Raw genomic sequence first — 24,701 nt, forward strand, 5'->3', positions numbered from 1 at the left:
TTTTTTTTTTTCAAATAAATTAATTATAATTTAAATTCCCACCCCTAATATTCATCAAAGTTAGAAAAATATGAAAAATACCCATCATGGAATCCTACATCCATTTCCTGTCTATCTTTTCAAAATCCAAAACAAAAGAAGAAATTAGTCCATTCTTAAGAAAATGGTAAAATTTTGTCAAACAACACAGATAAAGGTTTTTATGGCACATCTGGATCAAATCAGGCAGCAAATCAAAATAATTTGTCTGCAGATTTCTTTTTTCCCCTCGGGTTAGTCATTATTTTAGCTCTGAAGCAACAATATGTTCATTTCTAAAGATCCAGTTAAAGGTCAAAGCTCTGTTTAAGCACACAAACGTGTGTCTGTTTTCATAAGTGACACGTCTTCTGATGAGGAAAAATAAAGATGCTCTCCCATCTTCTCGAGGAGAAGATGGGAGAGCATCAGTCAAATGCAGCAGCCTTTATGATCATAACATTTAAAAAAGCATATTTAAATTCGGTGGAAAGCTGTGATGCTTTAAGCAAAGAAAACTTAAAAAGAAACCAGCTCTGTGTTTGAAGGGGAAGAAGTTTGATCAGATTTACATCCAGCAGTGGGCTTTTTTCCCTCTTCCTCTCAAAGATGAGACGGCAAAATTAGTTCCACTCAGATTCAAATACACCATGGCAACAACAAAGCGATTGGCAAACAAAAAGTCTTCTGTCTGATTTCGAACTCCGCAGCTTCTTGAGATTGGGGACACTTGAGGGAGGGAGAGCCTTTTTTGTTTTTGCTCATTGCTGGAGCGTAAAACCGTCATCCTTCTGGCTCATTAGCTTGGCCTTTGATCACTCGGCACTGAACATTCAACACAAGGACAAATAATTATTTTTGCAATCGGAGGTTAAATTCAGAGGGAACCTCAGGTGTTTGACTCTAACTTTGCTGGGGCTGACGGATGGTCACTGTGGTTTTCTGTTTGTGTCTGTGATTAAAGAGAAACCAGGAGGACTTTGATTACGCTGAAGGAAAAGGGTGTTAGGGGACAGTGGTCAGTGTGGAGGAGCAGGGAGGGCTAGGAATATGATCAGAGTGTGGTTTATTTTTTACCACTTACACACACACACACACGCTTACAAGTGCATATACACACATTTACACATACTCATACACATGTGCATGTACACACACATATTCACACACATGCATACAAACACATGCGCATGTATACACTCACATGCATATACACACATTTACACATGCACACACATATGCATGTACACACACATGCATATAAACACACATGCGCATGTATACACTCACATGCATATACACACATTTACACATGCACACACATATGCATGTACACACACATGCATACAAACACACATGTGCATGTACGCACTCACATGCATACAAACACACATATGCATGTACACACACATGCATACAAACACACATGTGCATGTACGCACTCACATGCATATACACATTTACACATGCACACACACATGCATACGCACACACATGCATACAAACACACATGTGCATGTACACACAAATATGCGCACACATGCATACAAACACACATGTGCATGTACACACACATATGTATATGCACACACATGTACATTTACACACAATCACACACACTCACACACACACATGTGCATGTACATGCACACACGTACATGGACATGTACCTATGGGTATATATTGAAGGCATGTGCGTGCGCGCGCGCGCGCGCACACACACACACACACACACACACACACACACACACACACACTTGTATTTCTATACTTGTGAGGACCCTTTACTGACTCCCATTTATTTTAGTGACTGCAATCTACCCAACCCATACCTTAACTGTAACCTTAAATAAAATGCTATCTGCAGCACGCCTCAAACCAAGTATTAGAGTTTGTTGCACCATGGGGACTTCCTAAATGTCCCCATGTCACAGGTTAGAAGTCAAAAATGGCGTCCACAAAGTATTATATAAAAACATACACACACACACACACACCCTGTTTAAAAATAGCTGCTTTGGTTTCCTTCTAATTGCTCCATTTAACCCAAAGCCTCTTCGGTCTCCTCTCTGCCTCGTTCAGCCAATAAGCACAAGCCATGGATCGAGACGGAGTACCAGGGGATTGTCATGGAGAACGACAACACCGTCCTGCTCAACCCCCCTCTCTTTGCTCTGGACAAAGATGCTCCACTTCACTACGCTGGTAACTGCAGCAAACATAACGGGCCATAAAATCAAACATATTTACGCATATTTGCAGTGTTTGTAATAGAAAATGAAATGGGTCAAATCTTTTCCACATGTAGCCAAAAACTAAATCGTCACTGCAGGTCATTTAAATTTTATTTTGCAGATGAATTGATGCTAAAATTGCCCAGTCGTAAATGATGCCCTCGTTTTGTGTTTTGTTTTTCTGCTATAATTTTACTGCCTGTTTAAGAAATATTTCCCCAAAGACTCCCTAAATGTTCGGTCACAGAGAGCACTATTTTTAGACCATCGTAGTGTTATTCAAGCTCTCTGTGCAGGAGCAACCAGCAGCTCTCTGCCTGTGCAGCCTGATGAAATAAGGTGATCGTGTTTGTACTCAGAGTCGTGGAAATAACCGTGTTCAGGCAAATTACTCAAAAAAAAATCTACTTCAATTACTCTAAGGCTTCCTGATATATATTGAGTCCGTGTCAAGAGGGAAGAGGAAATTACCTGTTCGAGCCCGGGCCTTTGACTTATGTCAGCCGATAAAGATCAGCTGCTATTCTGAGGATTTTTATATTCCGTCGCTGCTGCAGCACATTTTATTCTGCTCTGATGATAACAGGCTGCTGGGGAGATATCGTACATCAGTTCTGAATATCGACTTTACGACAAGTTCATACAGTTTTAAAATCACGGCTATGATGCAAACTATTTCAAATGTACAGAATTTCATTTTATTTCACTTAAATTTATCGGCTATAATTTATCGGCTATAATTTAAAGAGCAAATCACCCCAAATCAACTTATTTTTGCTGATAAACTATATAAATGAGCGTCTAAATTAGACGGTCTAATCATGCTGTAGACACGTGTAGTCAATAATTTGATACTTTAACGCATCTTAGTTCAAATTTCAATTTTCTACCTAAAACTGTCAGTGTTGTGCTGTCATCAGGTAAAAATTCTGCACTACATTTGAATTTAAATCTGCCATCACTATTGGCTAAAAAGTACACAATGATGTTAGTTGGTACATTATGATGTCACAATGCTGTTGTGAGCCGGTGTGTGTGTGTATTTGTTTGCAGCTCCGCCCTCTCGGTCTGCTAGGCAACAGCATTTGTTGCATTTTTCAAACATGAAGTGAGAGTGGAGTAAGACTCTGGTAGGGGGTGACTTGCACTTTAAGTTTTATTTGACCCAAACACGTTTGCGTGATGCGAACAGTAAACATGTCAGTCATTTGCAGACAAGTTAGAGTCTGTTTGATAAAAATTAACACTTCAAAAGCTGTAACTGAAATGATTTTTAAAAATTGGACAAAAATTAGGAAATTTTGGTTTTACTGTCAGCAATGTATTAAAATAGTGTTAAGAGGCATATAGAAGATAGAAAGGTCTAGTCAGATTTAATCAGGTCAGTAAAATCAGTTAAAAATGGGGTTAATCTGACGTAATCCAGTAAATTCAGAAACACTTCTCAAAGCAAAATTGCAGCAAATGAGGGATTTTCATCATAATTTTATCAATTATGTGAACTTTCTCGGCAATTATAATAAATGATAACAATCCCAGGTGAGCAGTGTGTCAAAACGATCTCAGAAACGCCTTCTTTAAATAATTCCTGCTGATAGACAGAAAAATCTGCATAAAAATGTGAATTAATCCCAGAAACTCAACAACTCATTCATGACCAACCAAGAAAAAGCTGAAAGCTGACCTTTGGTCTAATGAGTCATAATTTGAAATTATTTTGGGAAACCAAAGATGCTGCGTCCTTCAGGCAGAACAGGATGAGGACCATCTGGGCTGTTATCAGTGTTATAAAACCAGAATCCGGGTTGGTATCGGGGTCATTGGCGCACATGTTATGGACAGCTTGGACAACTTTGGAGATACCATCGCTGATCAGTGTATTCTGGTCAGGGAGCAAATGGTGCTGCCATGAAAACAACACAATTTAAAGAGAGTAAGTACTTTTTTCTGTAAGACACTAGGAAAGAAAATTCTGTAGATGTTACACAAACGTGGCTCTGACCGGTCCAGATGAGATATTGTGCTGCCTGCAGTCCGGATGGTAGATTATTAAATGAAACATCCATAAAATTTAATACTTAAAAAAATTAACTTTAAAGATGACACATTTTGCCTTTTCTTCTTAAGTTATAATAGTTCTATAGTCAGTAAAAATCATGTTTATGAAGGTATGCCAGAATGAGCTGCTTCAGGGCTCTGTCACTTTAAGAAAACAAACTGGAGCTGGTCAAGCCCACCCATCCCCTGATTGGCTGCTATAAGCTGAGAAGCTCTAATATCAAGGAGTAGCTCTGAGTAGAGTCGCCGCTCCTCCAGCAGCAGCTCTCTCTCTTGAACATCAGAGGCGGTTCCATGGTAATAATATCCATGTTTGTGACATCACAATCAGGGACTTTTTGAAATAGCTTGGTTTAGGTGCACAGTTCCTAAAACCAAACACTAACAGAAAACAAATTGATGATTTTTCCACATTTGGAGTGTTAGTAGAGGCAGTAGAGGCCCATGTGGCAGCACAAAATGATGCAAAAAGTCTATTTAGCATTTAATGTCCCTTTAAATGCAACTTCATTAGAGTTCTGCTGAAATTATTCCTAATTTAGAAAACATTTTTGTAATAGTGAAAAAGTTAGCAATCAGAATAGCTTTTATGAATTAAAACTTTTATGTAAAAATAGGACAAAAAGCCCAATATTTGAAGAATTGGTTGCACAGATGTTTTAGGGGACAGCACTGATGTAGGACGATGGATTTAAACAGTGAAGTTGTTTCAAAGCCTCTTTCCGTTTCTATTTTCTGGATTTCCAACAGCGTATGGAAATTCACTAAATATTTTTGCACAAAATATCTGATTGCATGATTGATGCAGCTCACGGGGAGTTTTAAAAGGCACGAAAAACAACAGCGATTAATCAGAAGGAGGCCAGTTTGTAGCTGTTAAATGAGCAGTAGCTGTGGCAGGTAGGTGTTACAGTAATCAGGACAAAGGAAAAAGAAACAATCACTGGATTTTTTTGTTTCCATGTCTAAAAATCACTTTAAAAGTCCATGTGTTCATGCACGTGTGGCAAATGTCTCACTCAACATTTTTCTCGCCCGCTCAGGTGAAATCTGCGGGTTTCGGGTTCATAATGGTCCCCTGGGGTCAGGTTCAGTCCAGTTTGAAGCTGTGGTTCTGGACCGCTCCACCGGTGAAGGTCTGGTCCGGTCCAAGGAGCCGCTGGACTGTGAGAGCCAGCGGGAGCACAGCTTCACCATCCAGGCCTACGACTGTGGGGAGGGACCCGATGGAGTCAACAGCAAGAAATCCCACAAGTCAGACCAGATTTTCAAAATTACAAATTACCTTTTTATTTTTTTTAACCTTCATTAGAGTCAGGACTAGTTGCCGCAAACGCTAGTCAGCTTCCTGTTGTCTCTCCTCTCCTCCTACTCCCTCCCTCAGGGCCACAGTGCACGTCCGTGTAAACGACGTCAACGAGTTCTCCCCCGTGTTTGTGGAACGTCGCTATGAGGCTTCGGTCCCAGAGGACCGTCTGTTCGACCGAATCGTGCGCGTGGAGGCTCTGGATGCCGACTGCTCCCCGCAGTACAGCCAGATCTGTTTCTATGACATCATCACTCCCAATGTCCCCTTTGCTATTGACAACGACGGTGAGCCGATTCTTCTCTCGCAGACCGAAAAGCATAAACACATTTAGACTTTTGTCAGTAAAATCCTCATTTCGTGTTGTGATGACATGGAAACACTCACCACAAAGTTTCACAGCCCTGGCGCCACTTCCAGGCAAACCAAAAGGTGTTAAAATTGATTTTGTGGGGGCCGACTTTCGTTCTGCTTTTATAAAATCTCCACTGCAGCTGCTGGGTTCAGTATAACATATTTTTGTTCCCTGCTGAAGTCATCTGATTATTCTCTGGAAAAGGAAAAGGACGTTTCATTCTTCGGCATCAATGGACAGCTTGGTGGGAGATCAGTTGCGGCCTTGTTGTAATGTGACACAGCGGCTTTAGTATGACTCTGCAGAAATTTGCGGGACTCTAAGGGGTCTCTGCCGTAGATGAGAGGCTTCTTTCTGCTTTCAGACAGCAGCACAGAGACCTTTTGTTTCTGCCTCGCTCAGACGCCACCTGCTTCTTTATTTCTGTTTATTTTGTAGTTTCTCCTTCTGTTTCCAGCACTCGCTTTGTTTCTCGTCTCATCACGTCAAAGCATCTTCACTTCCTACCTGCTGCTTATCAGCCGGCACCCTGAGCGCTGTCAGCCTTTCACAGATACTCACTGTTTGTTCACCTTTATCTGTAAAAACAGGAAAAGCGTTTCGTTTTTCACCTGTTTCGTGTTCGTTATCTGCCCGCGTTAACGCATACCTGCGGCTTTTGCTGTAAACCGAGTTTTCAGTCACACAAGCTCGTGGTTGGTGACTAACCCACAATTTCTATTTCTATTTGTCTCATTATGTCATGCTCTCGGTTTCTTTTGTCGCTCCATCTCCTAGGTAACATTAAGAACACCGAGCCGTTGGATTCAAAGCGGCAGCGCGTTCACACCTTCTGGGTGACCGCCTTCGACTGTGGAAAGAATCGTGCTCAGGCTGACGCCCAGGTCGTCGTCACGGTCAAACCGTCCTGCAAACCCGGCTGGATTGGTAATCTAGCTGCTTTTCTGTCCAGATTTTATTTCCTAGTATGACTCAGGAGAGGCTTTATTGGAGTTGTGTGGTGATTTTTGGATCATTTGTATTCCACTGAGTGAGGGGGTCTGAAAATGTTCTCCACAATGACAATTTTTCACAATAGTCATAAATTTGAGGATTTAAAAATGTATATTAAATTACAATAAGGTATTAGAAATGGCTAATATATGGTTTATAGATATTAAGTGATCGGTAACGCTGCATAAGTTTTTATAATGCATTTAGTATGTATTTTTGCAAGAAACTGGTTCATTTTCTATTGTTTTGACCCTCAGTTGTTGCATAATAAACACATTTGAATGATTTATAAAGAGCTACAGATTCATAAATAACATGTCTCTAAACTATTTATTAGCAATTTATAGGGGGAGCCTTATAAATCTGTAGCTATTCCTCATTATAAATAAAAGGAAGGTAATTCACTTTTTTCCAAGGAGATTTTCCAACAATGCAGGCAAACGCCCTGATCCCCTTTATTTTTTGATCACACACCTGAACTTGTGGATCATTATCAAACAGTTTAAAGACCAAGTTCACAGAGAAGCTGTTCATTTAATTGTTATTTTTGAAATATGGTCACTCTGAGTTTGGCATGCAAGCTAAAAGCGAAAATCTCAGATTAGAAAAGCTAGTCAGATCTCTGTCACTCTGAAAATTAGCATTCATGGACTCACCCATCTTGGCTCATGACGAGGAAGGCTGTTGTTGGCTTAGCATCCAGGAGAGAGCAGAGCACATCTTGGCTAACTGTTAGCATTAGCAACTCCACAACCTGGCAGAATTCCTCCAGGCTTGAGATATTTGTGGAGATAAAACATCAACTTTGCAAAGCAAACAAAGTCAGTGGTAGAGTTGCGTTGCTGTTAGCAAATCAGAGCCAAGATGTCCAAATGTAAGGAAACAAGACTCTAAAACCAACCATCTTTTCCTTGCATCTGCACTGGCTTACTTCTACTTCCTGAAACATTTTGTTCCTTCAGAGATCAATTTACAAGGCATTTATTTATGCTATAGACCACTGCAAATGTGTTGAAAAAACAATAACAAGTGAACTTGATCTTTAGGAAATAGATACAGAAATTATGTTCCCTTTGTTCAGACATTTTGGATTGTATCCTTGAACCAGTTAGCCTCTTTTATTGTGGCTCTGAAACTCAGAAGAAGAGATATTTGGGAATAAACACTTTAGATCACAAGCTTAACAATAAAAAGGTTGATGTAAAGTCAAGAACGTCCTTCCTGGAAATGAGAAATCCTATTTATTATAGTAATTCATGCTACCACAAGGCCATGCTATTATAGACATAAAACAACGTTTAACAGAGTCATATTAAGTAGGATTTATGAACGTCCTCTCACAAAGTTTCGATTCGAGGTTAAGTAGAAGGCTTGGAAATGCGTCACAGGAGAAGCTTGTTGTCCTCCAACAGTTTAAGTCCGTCTTCTGTCACTGAGTTGGCAACAAATCAAACTCACGACAGGAAGCTCGTGTACATCTGTGACAGAACCGTGAATATTAAACAATAAAAACGGTTTAAAGAAAGGTGATGCAACAGGTGGCAATGATCAATGTTCAAAATGAGCAAACATTTTTAATCTTTGATGTCTGTCTTGCATTTAAATATCGCATAAAAATAATAATCCTGTGGTGTTTTATTTTTTCAGGATGGACGAAGCGTGTAGAGTACACACCTGGGTCAGGGAGCATTCCTCTGTTCCCCGGCCTGCATTTGGAGACCTGTGAAGAGACCGTGTGGAACATCCAGGCCACCGTAGAGCTCCAGACCGGCCACATTGGGAAGGGTTGCGACAGGGACAGCTACTCTGACCGATCAGTGCGACGACTGTGTGGTAAGTTTAATGCAACACCTACAAACTCGATCTACTTTAAACCAAAGTCTTTTTTTTAAATGAAGGTATTTTCATATTTCCCCAGGTGCCGTCAGAGGTGAAGTAGACCTCCTCCCACCTCCGTCGCCTGCAGCCAACTGGACCACAGCTCTGCCCACTCTCCCTTCTTCGGATTCATCTCTGGTTTTCTCGTTCAACGGGTCCAATCATGTTGCTGTGGTGCCTGACTTGATTGTGTCCGCGTTGTCAGGCGACCACTTTACCCTTCAGCTGTGGATGCGTCGGGGCGGGGCTAACCTCCAGCCCTCAACCACTCAATCCAGAGGAAATCGCAAGGAGGAGGAGACTATTGTGTGCAGCACTGTCAAGAATGGTGAGTTGCACTCAATAGACATTAACGATTCTTTGCTAAAGTTTGAAGGCTTTCAATGCAAATTATTTGACATGTTTTGTTTTGATCATGGTCATCATCTCATATTCTAAACTGAGAGTAAAAACAGCCCTAAAATAAGAAGCTGATGATCAAGACATGCAATCAAGTTGTTCTTGTAAGTAGAACTCAGCTTCCAGCTGTTAGATTTGTCCAACTGAGCAAGCTTGAGGAAAACTGTAAAATGCTGAAATTGTGTCCGAAAATATCATGTGTGACCATGGACGTAATTTTCACTTTAGAAGTAGGGGGAAACGGGGGGTGGGGGGTTGATCTTTACAGTATGCTCTAATGGGAAGCAGGCTTCAACATAAACGGTTGTTTTCTGCTTGGTCCTAGAGCTCAACCAGTGTCAATTTAATATAGCGTAATATTGTTTTCGGATGGTAAAAGTGCAGGGGTCAAAACTTGACTTCCGAAAAAGTGGGGGGGGACATGTCCCCCCCCCCCCCCCCCCAAAAAAAAAATTACGTCCATGTGTGTGACTCATGCAAAGTGTAAGCTTGGCAAGCCATCCTAGCAAAATCATTTTTGCTTTGACTGCTGTCCATCTAGATGTCTAGGCTAAACTTTCTCTTGCAAAGGTGTTCAAAAGTCACGATCACGTAAAAGTGCACATTTTTATTCATGCATTTATTCCCTAAAGACAAAGATCCTCCAATTATGGTTTTACTCCTTTGTTCTTCTGCTCCACAGAGGACTCCTACTCTCATTACTCCCTCTCTGTCCACGGCTGCCGCCTCTCCCTCTTTTACTGGCCGGATGTCTCGGCTGCACGGCCCGTCAAGTTCTTGTGGAAACTAGAGCAGGTACAGGAAAAAAAATACCATGTTCATGTTGTTTTTCAATTTCAGTCATACAATTAAGCTGAAATTTAGGGGATTTTGTCATTCATTTAATTTCTGTGCCATGCTTCAAGTACGGATGTTTTATAAAACATGTTAAAAAGACACAAATGAACCTTAAAGGTGCAGTGTGTAAGAATATAGTGAGAATTTTACAGTGAGAAAACCCCAAAAGAGTGTAATGTTTCAGTCATTTTTAAGGAAGGTTATACTGAAACATATTTCATATCCAGCTGGCTGCGGGGATTGTCAGTTTTCCTCTTTTCAAACGAAAGGAAGGAGGGATGTAACTGCTGTTTACCATCAGTGAGTGTGGGTTGCTGTGTCTCCTGCGAGCTAATACTGAAGTGTCAACAATTGTAATTTGACGACGGCTGGCAAAAAGCTTCAGAGTTGTTTGAAGTGGTTGCAGTAACCACATTTTACCACAGGATGTCCTTTTTATTTTATTTCTACATAATGCACCTTTAATATTTTTTTCTGCAGTGGATAAATTCCCCTTTTGTTTTCAATGCTTTCCTTGGATTACTGGCTAATTTAATTGTTTCATGCTAAGTGCATCATCCATCTTCAGAAAATGCTGTCCTACTCAAGTACTGCACAGTTTGTTACCTGTAAAAAGATAGTAAAAACAAGATGGAAATCAGTTTTTGCATCGATTACAGACTGTACAGAACATTTTTCTTCCACCTTCAACATGAATTCTTATTCTTATGTTTAATTCCTTTAAATATTAGCTGTTTTTAAACAAACACTGAGAGATGTTTACAGAACCTCTAATGAACATTCCCTCTTGACCTTGTATGAGATGATACGTCACCATGACAACACGAGTAAGCCTCGTCAGCATCTAGAAGTCTTCATTTGACTTCTTTTCATAACTGAAAATACTTCAAAAAGACACAAAACATATGATACATGATATGGTATGGTACATTTTAAAAAAATATGGCATGATTGAGGGTGATATGATACACGACATTGCGGTGTGACACAGTATGATGTAATCTATGACTCACTGCAGTTTTGAACAGCATGGCACTTAACAATATTATTATTTTGATTTAAAAAGCAGTATACGAAGGATATAATACTAAGATACAACGCAATACAACACAACACAATATGAGACGATATGACACAATGAAATATTATTCAGTACACAATTCAATGTAATACATGGTGTGATAAGTTTTTTACAAAACAATATGATCCAGTCGATTCAATGTATGATATAATCTTCGATAAGATGTGATGCAATGCAATACGATACAACATGAAAGTAAAGAAAACAATACGTTACAATACGAAGAAGAATATGATATGATATGATCGCTCTTATGTGATGAGATGCGACACAAAACAATACGATAAGATAGATCCAATGTGTTGTGAAGTGAAGATATACCATACATGTGACTCGAAACAACATGATTAAAGATGTGATGTGATATGAAACTAAACAATCTGATCCATTACTGTCAGATTTCATATATGATACGATAAGCTACATTACACTACGATATGCTACGATACAATACGCTATGATACAATACGCTACGATACAATACGCTAAGATACAATACGATACGATGCAATGCGATACGGTATGAAATGAAGAAAAAAATCGTCCATTCTGATGATGGTGATGTTATTTGATATGATATAAAACAATACGATATGATAAGCTACAATACACTACGATACAATACGCTAAGATACGACACGATACAATACGATATGATGCGATACGGTATGAAATGAAGAAAAAAAAAGGTCCATTCTGATGATGGTGATGTTATTTGATATGATATAAAAAATACGATACGATACAAAATGATTCCGTCTAACCTGTTCCGTTCCAAGCTGATGAGATGGGATATAATGTAATGTGTGATACGTGTGATACGTGCTTCAGTCTCGTGGATATTTTGGACACATTATCTACCTGTGAAAGGTTCAGTATTTAGATCATACAGAAAATATGTTGCAATGCCAGTGTTTTCCTCAGACACTATCAAGGAGCTATGTGTATATATATATATATATATATATATATATATATATATATATATATATATATATGTACAGTATATATATATGTGTGTGTGTGTGTGTGTGTGTGTGTGTGTGTGTGTGTGTGTGTGTGTGTGTGTGTGTGCTTTTTTAGTCACTGTTTCAAGTGGATATTTTTTCTCTCCTTCATATAAATCAGCTAAAAATAGTATGAGGACAAGAAAAAAACTCGAGATGTCACTGTAATCAGCACACAAACACTTGCTAGGAGTATTTGCTATGTTGTTCTCACACTGCCTCAGCTGAACATTTTAGTTTATAGTCAAGACTTTGCAAGGTTAAGTCTACATATAGCTGTGTGCATCTGGTTTACGGCCTCTGTGAAGTAGCTTTAAAAATATTTAATGCACATTTAGAGAGTTGTGCTTCAGACGTACATAAAAATAAAAATCTCAGTAAAGTCCTTGTTTCAGTGAGTTTGGATGGTTCGGTTTGTGCAGGAGGAAAGAGGTTTGTTTTGACTGAATCCACCGGTCTCAGACAGATTGAAGTCTCTTGGATTAAAAGAAGATGAGCTGATCTGTAAAATCCTTCTGTCTAAGCCACGTTATCTTGTTAGTCCTGTTTTTACTCTCGACCCCATCTTTGTAATTTCCGTCTCATTTTTTATTGCTTTAGCTTTTATATTTGCTCTATGAAATATTCACCAAAGCATGTAAAATGTATATTTTAGTAAATATATTATTTTTGGTTAGCCTCGCTTCAGCTTCCAACACATTCTCACACCCAAGGCATCAAAATATGACGCGTGACCAAGCCTCAATATATGACGAATTGGGACGCCCCAGCGCGTCAGGAGACGACGATCTGGGATACGCTGGGTCACGTGGCTCCGCTGGTGTCACTGCTTGACGCGCGCGGTCACACTGACATTATGCGACTATTTCAACTTCCCCTCACCCCAATCCTATAAACTATGACCTTAAGGTTAGGATTGGGGTGAGGGGAAGGTTAAGTAGTTCACAAGTAGTTCTAATGTCCGTCTCACCACCGGCGTCGGATACCGATGCTCTGGGACGCTACGTCAGCTGTCTGTCCCTGATCGTCTACTGACGCGCTGGGGCGTCCCGATTCGTCATATATTGAGGCTTGGTCACACGCGTCATATTTTGACGCCTTGGGTGTGAGAATGTGTTCAGCTTCATTTGCCCAATGTACAAATAGCTTTTTTTCCCCATTTAAAGAAAATTTATGTCACTAAAATTGATGGAAAGTCTCTAATAGATAGAAACTGCTAAAACAGCCTGATTAAATAAAATGATCGTGACTAGGGATGTCCGATTAAGATCTAATATCGGAAATGACTGGTAACCATTACTGCTCTTACACAACTTTTACATACCATGCACATATTATATATACATATTATGAGTAGTACTCAACTAGTGGGGCGTGCCCCCCCCCCCAGGGGACGCAGGGGAGGGTCAGGTGGGGCGCGAGAGTCTGCGTGCAAAGGGGGGTACAAAATATAAAATGAAATAATTGAGAAACACAATCATACATCAAACTCTTCAGCTAATTTTCATCTCCTTCAAAATGTCAAAATATAACAGACCCAATGTATACTTTTTGAGATATTTTTGCTGTCATGGGCAAAACTGGCCTAACTTGAATTGAAATAGTTGTTACCCTCAGAAAAGGGTAGAATGCCTTCTCCGGGTCAGGGATGAGGTCCTGCCCCATGTGGAGGAGTTTAAGTATCTCGGGGTCTTGTTCACGAGTGAGGGAAAACTGAAGCGTGAGATCGATAGGCGGATTGGTGCTGCATCTGCGGCGATGCGGGCGTTGTACCTGTCTGTCGTGGTGAAGAGAGAGCTGAGTCAGAAGGCGAAGCTCTTGATTTACCGATCGATCTACGTTCCTACCCTCACCTATGGTCATGAGCTTTGGGTAGTGACCGAAGGAACGAGATCACGGATACAAGCGGCCGAAATGAGTTTTCTCCGCAGAGTGGCTGGGCTCTCCCTTAGAGATAGGGTGAGAAGCTCTGTCATCCGGGAGGGGCTCGGAGTAGACCCGCTGCTCCTCCACATTGAGAGGAGCCAGTTGAGGTGGCTCGGGCATCTGGTCAGGATGGCTCCTGGACACCTCCCTGGTGAGGTTTTCCGGGCACGTCCAACTGGGAGGAGACCTAAAGGAAGACCCAGGACACGGTGGAGGGACTATGTCTCTCACCTGGCCAGGGAACGCCTCGGGATTCCCCCGGAGGAGCTGGCCCAAGTGGCTGGGGAGAGGGAAGTCTGGGCCTCTCGACTTAGGCAACTGCCCCCGCGACCCGACTCCGGATAAGCGGATGGATGGATGGATGTTACATTTTTAAAGTATAGGTATGCACATATATTGGTATCAGTCTATATCAGTATCAGCATTAGACTCCATCAGTATATTGGTAAAAAAACGGTATCGAACATACCTATTTGCGACTGTTTGTTTTGTCCATAATTAAAGATGCACAAGTTAACTAATTGTCTCGTCGCTGTGATATTTATATCATAAAAACCTGCACATACTGCAATAAATCATGAACTATTATGCTCCAAGTGCCATGCATTTGTAATCTACTGTATTGGACCAGTCAGATGGACTATTGCAGGGATACAAATACAACCTAGTTAATGAATATCATGCAGCAGTTAACTCCATTAATGATCTCCTGACCTCTCAGAATTATCCTGTGACACTTTGAAAGGATTTGACCTCTTTAGATGGTCAGCCTCTAGCTTAAAAAAAAGAACGGCTCCTAATCCTTCCTTCACCCACAACATTCATCAGTTTCATATTGACACCACGTCATCTCTGCCCTGCAGGTGTGCGACAGCGAGTGGCATCATCTCTCGCTCAGTGTCCACTACCCGTCAGTGACACTCTATGTGGATGGTGTGACCTTTGACCCCGCTATCATCCACGACAACGGAGCCATCCCCAATCCCGCTCCCCATCAGAGGATGCTCATTGGAGCCTGCTGGGGTAAGACTGTGAAAGTTTTATGCTCACTAGAATACATTTTCCCCCAGCCTAATGACGCGTTTAATGACCTGCATAAAACATCTGATCGGCCAATGTGCAGTTTGCTTCCTCTTTTACGCTTCTCCGCTTCCAAAAAGTCATTTAGATTGAATATCGGCACTGAACATAACAGGCTGAATTCGCCTGGCCTATAGTCGCCGGCTCTCGCGAGGCGTCTGGAGACGAGCGGCTGAGACATTTAGCATCGCTCTCCTTTTCTCTCACTCATTTAACTCAGTTCGGTGGCTGCGTTTAGTCTTTAAGGTCTAATAATATAAATGACTTATCAATTATTTAGAGCAGCAGAACAACACGGGGGGCAGACAGCTGTGAGACACACCCAAACTGCTCGTTAAAACAGGAAACGGGCTGCCAATTACCAGTGAACACACACACACACACACACACACATTAGGTTTTTCATCTATGCTGTCTGCTGCCTGTGCAGCAGCAGCTGCTGCTAGATAATGAGGAGAGGTTGCATTTTTGAAGATCCTTTCAGTTTTCTCACTTCTGCATGTGCGTGCTATTTATTCTGTCCATCTTTGCACCTTCAGATTTACTCCTCCTGTCTTTTTCCATACGTCATGCTCTCCTCCGGTTTTCCCTGCAGAGCCTGAAGAGAAGCAGAAGGCGATAGTAAACAACACCATCCCAGAAGGAAAAGACTCAGGTGACCTTCGTGTTTCACAATGTCGTCAGCTGCCTTTTTTGCATGTCGGCGTTTGTATATTAAATTCTAATGGATAATGTTGTGTGCATTTACCCTTTAGTGAAGTATGTGGGTGGTTACCACGGCTTGTTGTCGGGGGTGACGGTGCGTCCGGGCAGCGTGGAGCCCCACAGCGTGGTGGAGTGTCTGTACGCCTGTAGGGAGGGACTGGACTTTGGAGACCTGGAGACTCTGGGGTCTGGAATGAAGGTGATGCCACGTTACATCAAAAGCAGAACTGTTAAATAATGATTACAAAGATTTAAGTCAGATTTCATTTTAAAATTAAGACTTGTGTCAGGTACAGGAGCTAATATGACTTCAAAAGAATACAAATTTGTTCAGAAGAAGAAACACTTGTGAATGATACGCTGTAGTCTTGTAAAGCACTTTGGAGTTCTCTGACTCTGAAAGGCGCTATACAAGTGCAGTTCATTTATCATTTATCATTTATAAATGTTAAGCAGTGGTATTTTGTGTTTTAGCTAATCCGTAATAATGACTTGGCTATCCTATAACAATGAGATCTCATTATCGTGACTTAGCCGTGTTGTAATAATGAATTAGCTTATAACAATGAGAAATTATCTTATTATGATTTTGCTGTTTCATGATTATGAATTAGTTATTTAATAAATATGACTTAGCTATGCCACAATATTGACATAGCTATCCCGTAACAATGATATTTTATCTCATTATCATGACTTGGCTTTGTTGTAATAATGAATTAGTTGTCTTATAACAATGAGATATTTCATAATTATGAATCTTTTATATCTCATTAATGTCTTAGCTATCTCGTAATTATGACATGGCTACCTCGTAATGACTTAGCTTTCTTGAAATAACGATGTATTATTCCATTATTATGCAACATTATCTCTTTATTATAAGATAGCTACAGTGGTGTGAAAAACTATTTGCCCCTTCCTGATTTCTTATTCTTTTGCATGTTTGTCACACAAAATGTTTCTGATCAAACACATTTAACCGTTAGTCAAAGATAACACAAGTAAACACAAAACGCAGTTTTGAAATGACGTTTTTTATTATTTAGGAAGAGAACAAAATCCAAACCTACATTGCCCTGTGTGAAAAAGTAATTGCCCCCTGAACCTAATAACTGGCTGGGCCTCCCTTAGCAGCAATAACTGCAATCAAGCGTTTGCGATAACTTGCTACGAGTCTTTTACAGCGCTCTGGAGGAATTTTGGCCCACTCATCTTTGCAGAATTGTTGTAATTCAGCTTTATTTGAGGGTTTTCTAGCATGAACCGCCTTTTTAAGGTCATGCCATAGCATCTCAATCTCAGGTCAGGGCTTTGACTAGGCCACTCCAGAGTCTTCATTTTGTTGTTCTTCAGCCATTCAGAGGTGGATTGGCTGGTGTGTTTTGGGTCATTGTCCTGCTGCAGCACCCAAGATCGCTTCAGCTTTAGTTGACCAACAGATGGCCGGACGTTCTCCTTCAGGTTGTTTTGGTAGACAGTAGAATTCATCGTTCCACTTATCACAGCAAGCCTTCCAGTTCCTGAAGCAGCAAAACAACCCCAGACCATCACACTACCACCACCATGTTTTACTGTTGGTATGATGCTCTTTGTCTGAAATGCTGTGTTACTTCTACGCCAGATGGAACGGGACATTTGCCTTCCAAAAAGTTCTACTTTTGTCTCATCAGTCCACAAGGTGTTTTCCCAAAAGTCTTGGCAATCATTGAGATGTTTCTTAGCAAAATTGAGACGAGCCCTGATGTTCTTTTTGCTTAACAGTGGTTCGCGTCTTGGAAACCTGCCATGCAGGCCATTTTTGCCCAGTCTCTTTCTTATGGTGGAGTCGTGAACACTGACCTTAATTGAGGCAAGTGAGACCTGCAGTTCTTTAGAAGTTGTCCTGGGGTCTTTTGTGACCTCTCGGATGAGTTGTCTCTGCGCTCTTGGGGTAATTTTGGTCGGCCGCCCACTCCTGGGAAGGTTCACCACTGTTCCATGTTGTTGCCATTTGTGGATGATGGCTCTCACTGTGGTTCGCTGGAGTCCCAAAGCTTTAGAAATGGCTTTATAACCTTTACCAGACTGATAGATCTCAGTTACTTTTGTTCTCATCTGCTCTTGAATTTCTTTGGATCGTGGCGTGATGTCCAGCTTTTGAGGTGCTTTTGGTCTACTTCTCTGTGTCAGGCAGCTCATATTTAAGTGATTTCTTGATTGAAACAGGTGTGGCAGTAATCAGGCTTGGGGGTGGCTACAGAAATTGAACTCAGGTGTGAAACACCACAGCTGGGTTATTTTTTAACAAGGGGGGCAATTACTTTTTCACACAGGGCAATGTAGGCTTGGATTTTGTTCTCTCCCTAAATAATAAAAACCCTCATTTCAAAACTGCATTTTGTGTTTACTTGTGTTATCTTTGACTAACGGTTAAATGTGTTTGATGATCAGAAACATTTTGTGTGACAAACATGCAAAAGAATAAGAAATCAGGAAGGGGGCAAATAGTTTTTCACACCACTGTAAGTTATAATTATGAGATGACTAAGTCACAATAATGAGATGCAAGAATTTTGTTTTTAATCAGAGTAGCAGAAATGGGCTTCCATAAATTATGCAGAGTTGTTTTTTTTATGCATGATCATTTGAAGATACCATCTTCTATGGAAGTGTTGCACTCCAAATATTTTGCTGAATTAACCAGTCATGTATGAGAAGTTGTTTCCCTCCTGGTCGCCCGAACTTTTGCTCTCCTTCACATCGAGGGACTTTGTCCTAAATCTGTACGGCGTATTGATTTAAGTGTGAACTTCCAGGTGCACGTGAACCCGAGCCAGTCCGTGTTGGTGCTGGAGGGAGACGACATAGAGAGCTTTAACCGAGCAGTGCAGCAGGTCACCTACAGGAACTCGCTTCGATTTGCCACCCCTGGAGTCCGTCCACTAAAGCTCACTACCTCTCTTAGGTACAAAAACACACAGGTGGATTAAAACTCTCACTGCTGTGCAAATGGTGTTTAATTTCACACAAACAAGCAATATAATCGTGCAAATTCTCTGCAAAACTATTCTTTCCACATACTCAACATGTTCTTTGCCTGAAAAAAGAAAACTTTTTCCTTAAAAGCAGCCAAACATATTTTTCTTTAAGCTGGAAGCTTAAGACAAGAGGATAAAGCATCAAAAATAAACGATCACACTGAGATGCTTCCAGGGTATCAAACAGTACATCCGACATTTGCTAACAGATGAGCGTCTGAGATAGAATTTGTGCTTCTCTGCTGTGGTTCACTCCTCCTTCGGCACCGAACTCATCAAAGGTGGACCTTGGATCAGCTGAGATAACGACCGGTGTGCCACGAAAACTCGTTACAGCTAAAGATAAAAAAAAGGAATATCTTATCTTTTTGTTCACTGAGCTGTCCAGTAACTTTTTCTTTGAGAGCTGAAGCTGCAGGTACCGGGTCCTTTTTCCGTGATAGCTTGAAGTTGTTGCAGGTTTTAGTTTAAAGCAGTGTGTGAATGTGAGAGTGTGTGAAAGCGTCGTTGGGTGTCTAGAAAAGCGCTATATAAGTTCAATGCATTATTATTATTATTATTAAAGCAAAGTTTCACTGATTGCTTTTTGCAGCAGCCTTCTCTAGAACAATCTGCAAAAGTGTCTCCATAAAACAGTAAAAGAATCAAACTGCCCTTCATTTCTGCGCAGCTATCTAGCACACAATCTCAGAGAACTGGTTCATGCGTCACCTTGAACTGGCTAACAGTTAACAAACCCAGTTCACTGCCTGTGTGTGGTATGTTGTGTATTTGCACTCAAACGCCATTTATTAAAATATTTTGAGGATTAAGACGATTGCCGGGCCTCGCGTCAAGCCAAAAGAAACTCTATTTTTCCTTTACTGATTTCTTTTAGAAATCCCAAGATTTCAAGGGCATGAACTGATTCCCCCCCCCCCCCCCCTGGGTTTCTGCTCAAAGATAATTTTTTTTCTCGTCGGTGGTGTGTTTATTGCGTGTGTGAAGGTTTGACTGATTTGAGCCCAGGAGTTACCCAGATGGCCGAACAGCAGGCCCTTCTGGAGAGGCTGATAAAAGCAGCTGCTCACTCTGAAAGTGGAAAATCAGCAACACACACACACACACACACACACACACACACACACACACACACACACACACACACACACACACACACCACTTAATCAGCTTAATGCCCTTTCACATATGATGCTGAACTTTAGAGCAAATGAGTGACTATGGTAGCGCTTTACCATCAGTGTGATTTTCTCTCCCTTTCTAGCAGGGAACTTACATTTGTTAACAGCGGAGGTGTGGTTGGACATTTGTCATTTTCTCAGTCACATCAAATCAACTTTGATTGTTTATTATTATGTTGTTTATGTTTATTCATTTAGCAGACGCTTTTATCCAAAGCGACTTACAATTTATAACCTATAGGGCATGTTGTGATCTGTGGGGGGAACCGGAGGAAACCCACGCATGCATGGGGAGAACACGCAACTCCACGCAGAAAGGCCGCAGCCGAGTTTCGAACCTGCAGCCTCCTTGCGGCGAGGCAACAGTGCTAACCACTGCGCCACCATGCAGCCCATTGTCATCGTGTTTTTGAGGGAACTGGATTAAGAACAGGACTTTTTCATGCATGTGCATGAAAAGTGATAAGGTTGCTAACATAAATTACCGCAGCTGCTTTCAGTCAGATACCCTGCACATTTATGAAAGCAAAATTAAAAAGTGCACGTTTTACATGTCAAAGGTTGTTTAGAGATGCTGGAGAATGCAAATGCAATACAATGTCTGCTAATAGCCCGGAGTCATGTTCAGCGTAGGTTTGATCTTGCTCTCATAAGCCTGCGGGCTTTTTAAAAATTAAACTCACAGAATCATTCCTAAATGTAGTCTCTATTGCTGCCCTTCAGTTGCAAACCAGTGAGGATAAGCACAGGGCTTACAGATGTCCCCAGACCACGGGGGACACGGGAGCTACGAAAAATAAATAAAACTGTGTGAGTAAATTATAGAAGGAATCTGTGCAACAGCCATTTAGCAATCACTGCTCAGAAGATCTGAAATGCATCATTTTCAAAACAGTAGAAATTTTGCAAACCCTGACCCTTAAAGTGTGATTCTCTGAAAAACCATTTTTTAACAATTATTTCTGATTATAATCGTTCACTTTGAGTTTTTCATGCAAGCTGAACATGGAAATAGTCTCCTACACCTATCTCCTGCATTAGCTTCTGATAGAAAACAGACGGTGAAACTCTAGGATTAGAAAAGCCTGACAGATCTACGTCACCCTGTCACTTAACATTCATGGACTCATTCATCTTGACATCGGGGAAGGCTGTTGCTGGTTTAGCATCCTGGAAACAGCAGAGAACGTCGCGACTAGTAGAAGCTAACTGTTAGCATTAGCAATTGCACCACACAGCAGAACTCCTACAGACTTGTGTTATTTGTGGAGATAAAACGTCAATTTTTCAGAGCAAACGGAGTCAGTGGTAGAGTCGCGTTGCTGTTAGCCAATCAGAAGCAAGATGTCCTAATATCAGGAAATACAACTCTAAATCTTGTCATCTAAAGTTGTGTTCACATCCAGCTGAATTCTTCATGCTGGTACAGGCGCCTCGGGGGTTTAGTTGCAGACCACTGCAAATGTAAACACCTTTAAATCAACATGGTGGTCTAAGGCATTCTGCAGCAGTGTCATCTGTTTTAAATGAAAAGAACTTTAAACATTTTCTCACTTCTCCCTCCTACTGGTTAGAAGCAGATTTACAACAAAACGATGCCAACAAAAAAGCTAAATCTTCTTCTTCATCATCATCGTCATCTTCTTCTTTTTCTTCCTCTTCTTCATCATCTTCCTCTTCTTTATCTTCATCATCATCATCTTCATTATCATCATCTTCTTTGTCTTCCTCTTCTTCATCATCTTCCTCTTCTTTATCTTCATCATCATCATCATCATCATCATCATCATCATCTTCATTATCGTCATCTTCTTTTTCTTCCTCTTCATCATCATCATTTTCTCATTCTCATTATCATTTTCCTTGTCGTCTTCTTCATCATCTTCCTCTTCTTTATCTTCTTCTTCATCATCATCATCATCATCATCTTATTGTTATTTTTTTCTTCTTCTTCATCATATTCTTCATCATCTTCACCTTCTTCTTCTTCTTCATTGTCTTTATCATCTTATTCTTCATCATCTTCATCATCGCCATCTTCTTTTTCTTCCTCTTCTTCATCATCATCATCATTTTCTTCCTCATCCTCATCTTCTTCTTTTTCATCTTCATTATCTTCCTCTACTTTATCTTCTTCTTCTTCATCATCATCATCTTCATTATCATCATCTTCTTCTTTTTCTTCCTCTTCTTCATTATCATCATCTTCATCAGCTTCATTATCGTCATTATCATCATAATCTTCTTATTCTTCATCATCATCATCATCTTATTAATATAATAATTATTATTACTTTAATTATTATTGACTGTCAGCTAACTATAAAAGCTAACTGCTAACTTTCATATGAGCTACCAGCTGTTGCCAGGAAGCAGGTGGAGACCTCCGACTAGTGTTCCCACCTGAACCGTGGTTTCTGGTCAGCAGAGGGCGACAGAGTGCTGTCCAGTGTGGAGTTGGTAAAGTTTCTACCTCAAGAATCACTGAAACCAGTTTAAAAGCAGTATCTTAGAGTGTTAAAAACTCTTTAGTGTTGGTTTAATGTTTTCTATGTGATTACAAGAATGGAAGTTAGAACATGATGCGCTTTAAATGTGCCTTTCTCAGCATCCTGAGCTGTATTTATAATTAAAGGTGCTGGTGGTTGATTTGTTGGGATGGCACACCTCAACTCAAACATCTGAAGTTTTATCTTGCTGCTGTCATTAATAGGCTTTTTGAAGAATACTGCTTTGTGGGAGTTGGGGAATTTCTTGTTTTTTAAAGTAACTCGCTATAGGCGCAAACTGAAATTGTAAACAGCATTTATAAGAATTCTTGTTTCCCTGAAATATCAGCAGGACAAATGTGATTAGTTGTGGAGTTGTACAGGCGTCTAAACCCTTCTTAATTTAGTTTCAGTGAATACAAAAATACGAGAGCTATGAAACACCTTTGAGAGCACTTAGTGAGCTGTGAAGCAAAGTTATTTAGAGGTAATGAAAGCTCAACAGCTCCTCAAAAATGTGAAAAGAAATTGCAAACAGAATTGCACAAGAACATTTGTTTTACTTATTCACAACAAGTGCCATAAATGCTGATTTGGTGTAATTCCAAAAGACAGAAATCAGTATTTTCTCACAATTTGTTTCTGCAACATGGGTAATTAAACAATTTCTAATGAAGAGAATAAACCCTGCAAAAAGCTCAAAAGTTTCCTCAAGAAATGAATGCAGCATGTGAATTTATAAATATGGTGGTGGAAGTTTATTTATTCTGCATAAAAAAACATTTTTTTGTTTTTAATTTCTTTAATTCTCTACCAGATGTTTCAATGAAGAGAGCTGCCTTTCCCTCAAGCAGCTGGAAGGCTATCTGGTGGTTCTGCAGCCGGACGCCCCTCAGATCTCTCTGTCTGGGGTAGGCCCACATCTGGCCCGTCCAGCCCCCGAGTTCGAAAGCCCCAGCGGGGTTCCCCTCTTCCCAGAACTCCGGATCGTTTGTTCACTCTCTCACGCCATCAACACAGCTGCACAGGGGATGGAGGGTGGAGGTGAGTCAGTGTCGGATTTATTTAGAGTACTTCTTCGTGGTTTGTCGTAAAAGCGAGTGGTTCATTTATTTATTGAATTTTATTATTTTGCAGCTCTGATGTCGGATGCCGTCGCCCACACTTTAGATGGTTGTGAGGTGCAGCCACTGGGGGAGGAGCTAAACCTGGAGAAGGAGGAGCTTCTGGTGGACATGGACCTCGTTCGAGAGCGAGGGTTGGAGATCATCAATACGACAGCTTACATTGCCATTACAGGTACCGCTGCTCTGTGGAAGTGTTGCAGAGGATCTTGGGGAAATAACCTATTTAAAGACATGTAAACATTAAATATTTTACTAAATCTGAGGACTCCATATCTTCCTTTTTATCCTGCTCCTGTTTTGTGTCTCCTGCAGGAGCTGAATCCATCTCCGTGTATGAGGACGTCCTTCGCTCTGTCCGATACCGTCTGGCCAAAGGCTCGGCTCGTTTTGAGAGGAGGTTCCGCCTGTCCTGCTCCGAGATGAATGGCAGATACACGAGCAACGAGTTGACTCTGGAGGTAAAGAGAGACTCACTCAGAAAACACCTCTGAAAATCCTTCAGCTGTGTGCCTCGTCCTTTTGGGAAAACTGTTTGTATAAAAGCTGGAATGCTTTCATGATTTAGTTATGAGGGATGTTTCCTGTGCTGAAATTGTCTGTTGTGTGAAATGATTTTACTTCATAAGAATTTAGATGAACGCTATCGTTTTTTTTCCCTTCTCTAAATAAGCAGTTTTACAGATAAACACCGTTAGCAAATTTACAAATAAATTAGGTAATAATAATTATACTCAAATATTCCCTAAATTCTCCCTAGCAACCAAATGTGATTGGCTGTTTAGCTGCAGTTCAGGGGCGCATTTGCCAGTGCTCCAGGAGTGATATTTGTGAGTCTATTGGAGGAAATTCACTGTTTAAAGGGATATTATGGAAGTTTGACAGCCAAAACATGTATAGAAATAATACATTTCTTCTTCATGCATTCTCCTGCAATGCCCTGGTCCTGTAAAATGAGCCCTGGCATTTTTACTGTGATTGCCTGTTTTTCTGTAAAATCACAGAAAAAG

At 40.7% G+C, this 24,701-nt stretch overlaps 1 protein-coding gene across 2 annotated transcripts in view; it reads left to right on the forward strand.

Annotated features, from left to right (window-relative positions):
- clstn3 (calsyntenin 3) overlaps window positions 1-24,701 on the forward strand; it is a 31,587-nt gene that overhangs the window by 2,375 nt on the left and 4,511 nt on the right. For both annotated transcript variants that reach the window (XM_015950238.3, XM_015950237.3), the window contains exons 3-16: window positions 2,101-2,223; window positions 5,354-5,564; window positions 5,695-5,903; window positions 6,749-6,898; window positions 8,612-8,797; window positions 8,883-9,170; window positions 9,924-10,036; window positions 14,956-15,115; window positions 15,768-15,827; window positions 15,928-16,076; window positions 18,676-18,824; window positions 23,385-23,611; window positions 23,705-23,866; window positions 24,007-24,152. In XM_015950238.3, the coding sequence (XP_015805724.3) occupies window positions 2,101-2,223; window positions 5,354-5,564; window positions 5,695-5,903; window positions 6,749-6,898; window positions 8,612-8,797; window positions 8,883-9,170; window positions 9,924-10,036; window positions 14,956-15,115; window positions 15,768-15,827; window positions 15,928-16,076; window positions 18,676-18,824; window positions 23,385-23,611; window positions 23,705-23,866; window positions 24,007-24,152 (2,333 nt within the window). The remainder of the gene's footprint in view (window positions 1-2,100; window positions 2,224-5,353; window positions 5,565-5,694; window positions 5,904-6,748; window positions 6,899-8,611; window positions 8,798-8,882; window positions 9,171-9,923; window positions 10,037-14,955; window positions 15,116-15,767; window positions 15,828-15,927; window positions 16,077-18,675; window positions 18,825-23,384; window positions 23,612-23,704; window positions 23,867-24,006; window positions 24,153-24,701) is intronic.

Source organism: Nothobranchius furzeri, chromosome 5 (assembly GCF_043380555.1).
Source record: "Nothobranchius furzeri strain GRZ-AD chromosome 5, NfurGRZ-RIMD1, whole genome shotgun sequence".
Lineage (NCBI taxonomy): Eukaryota > Metazoa > Chordata > Actinopteri > Cyprinodontiformes > Nothobranchiidae > Nothobranchius > Nothobranchius furzeri.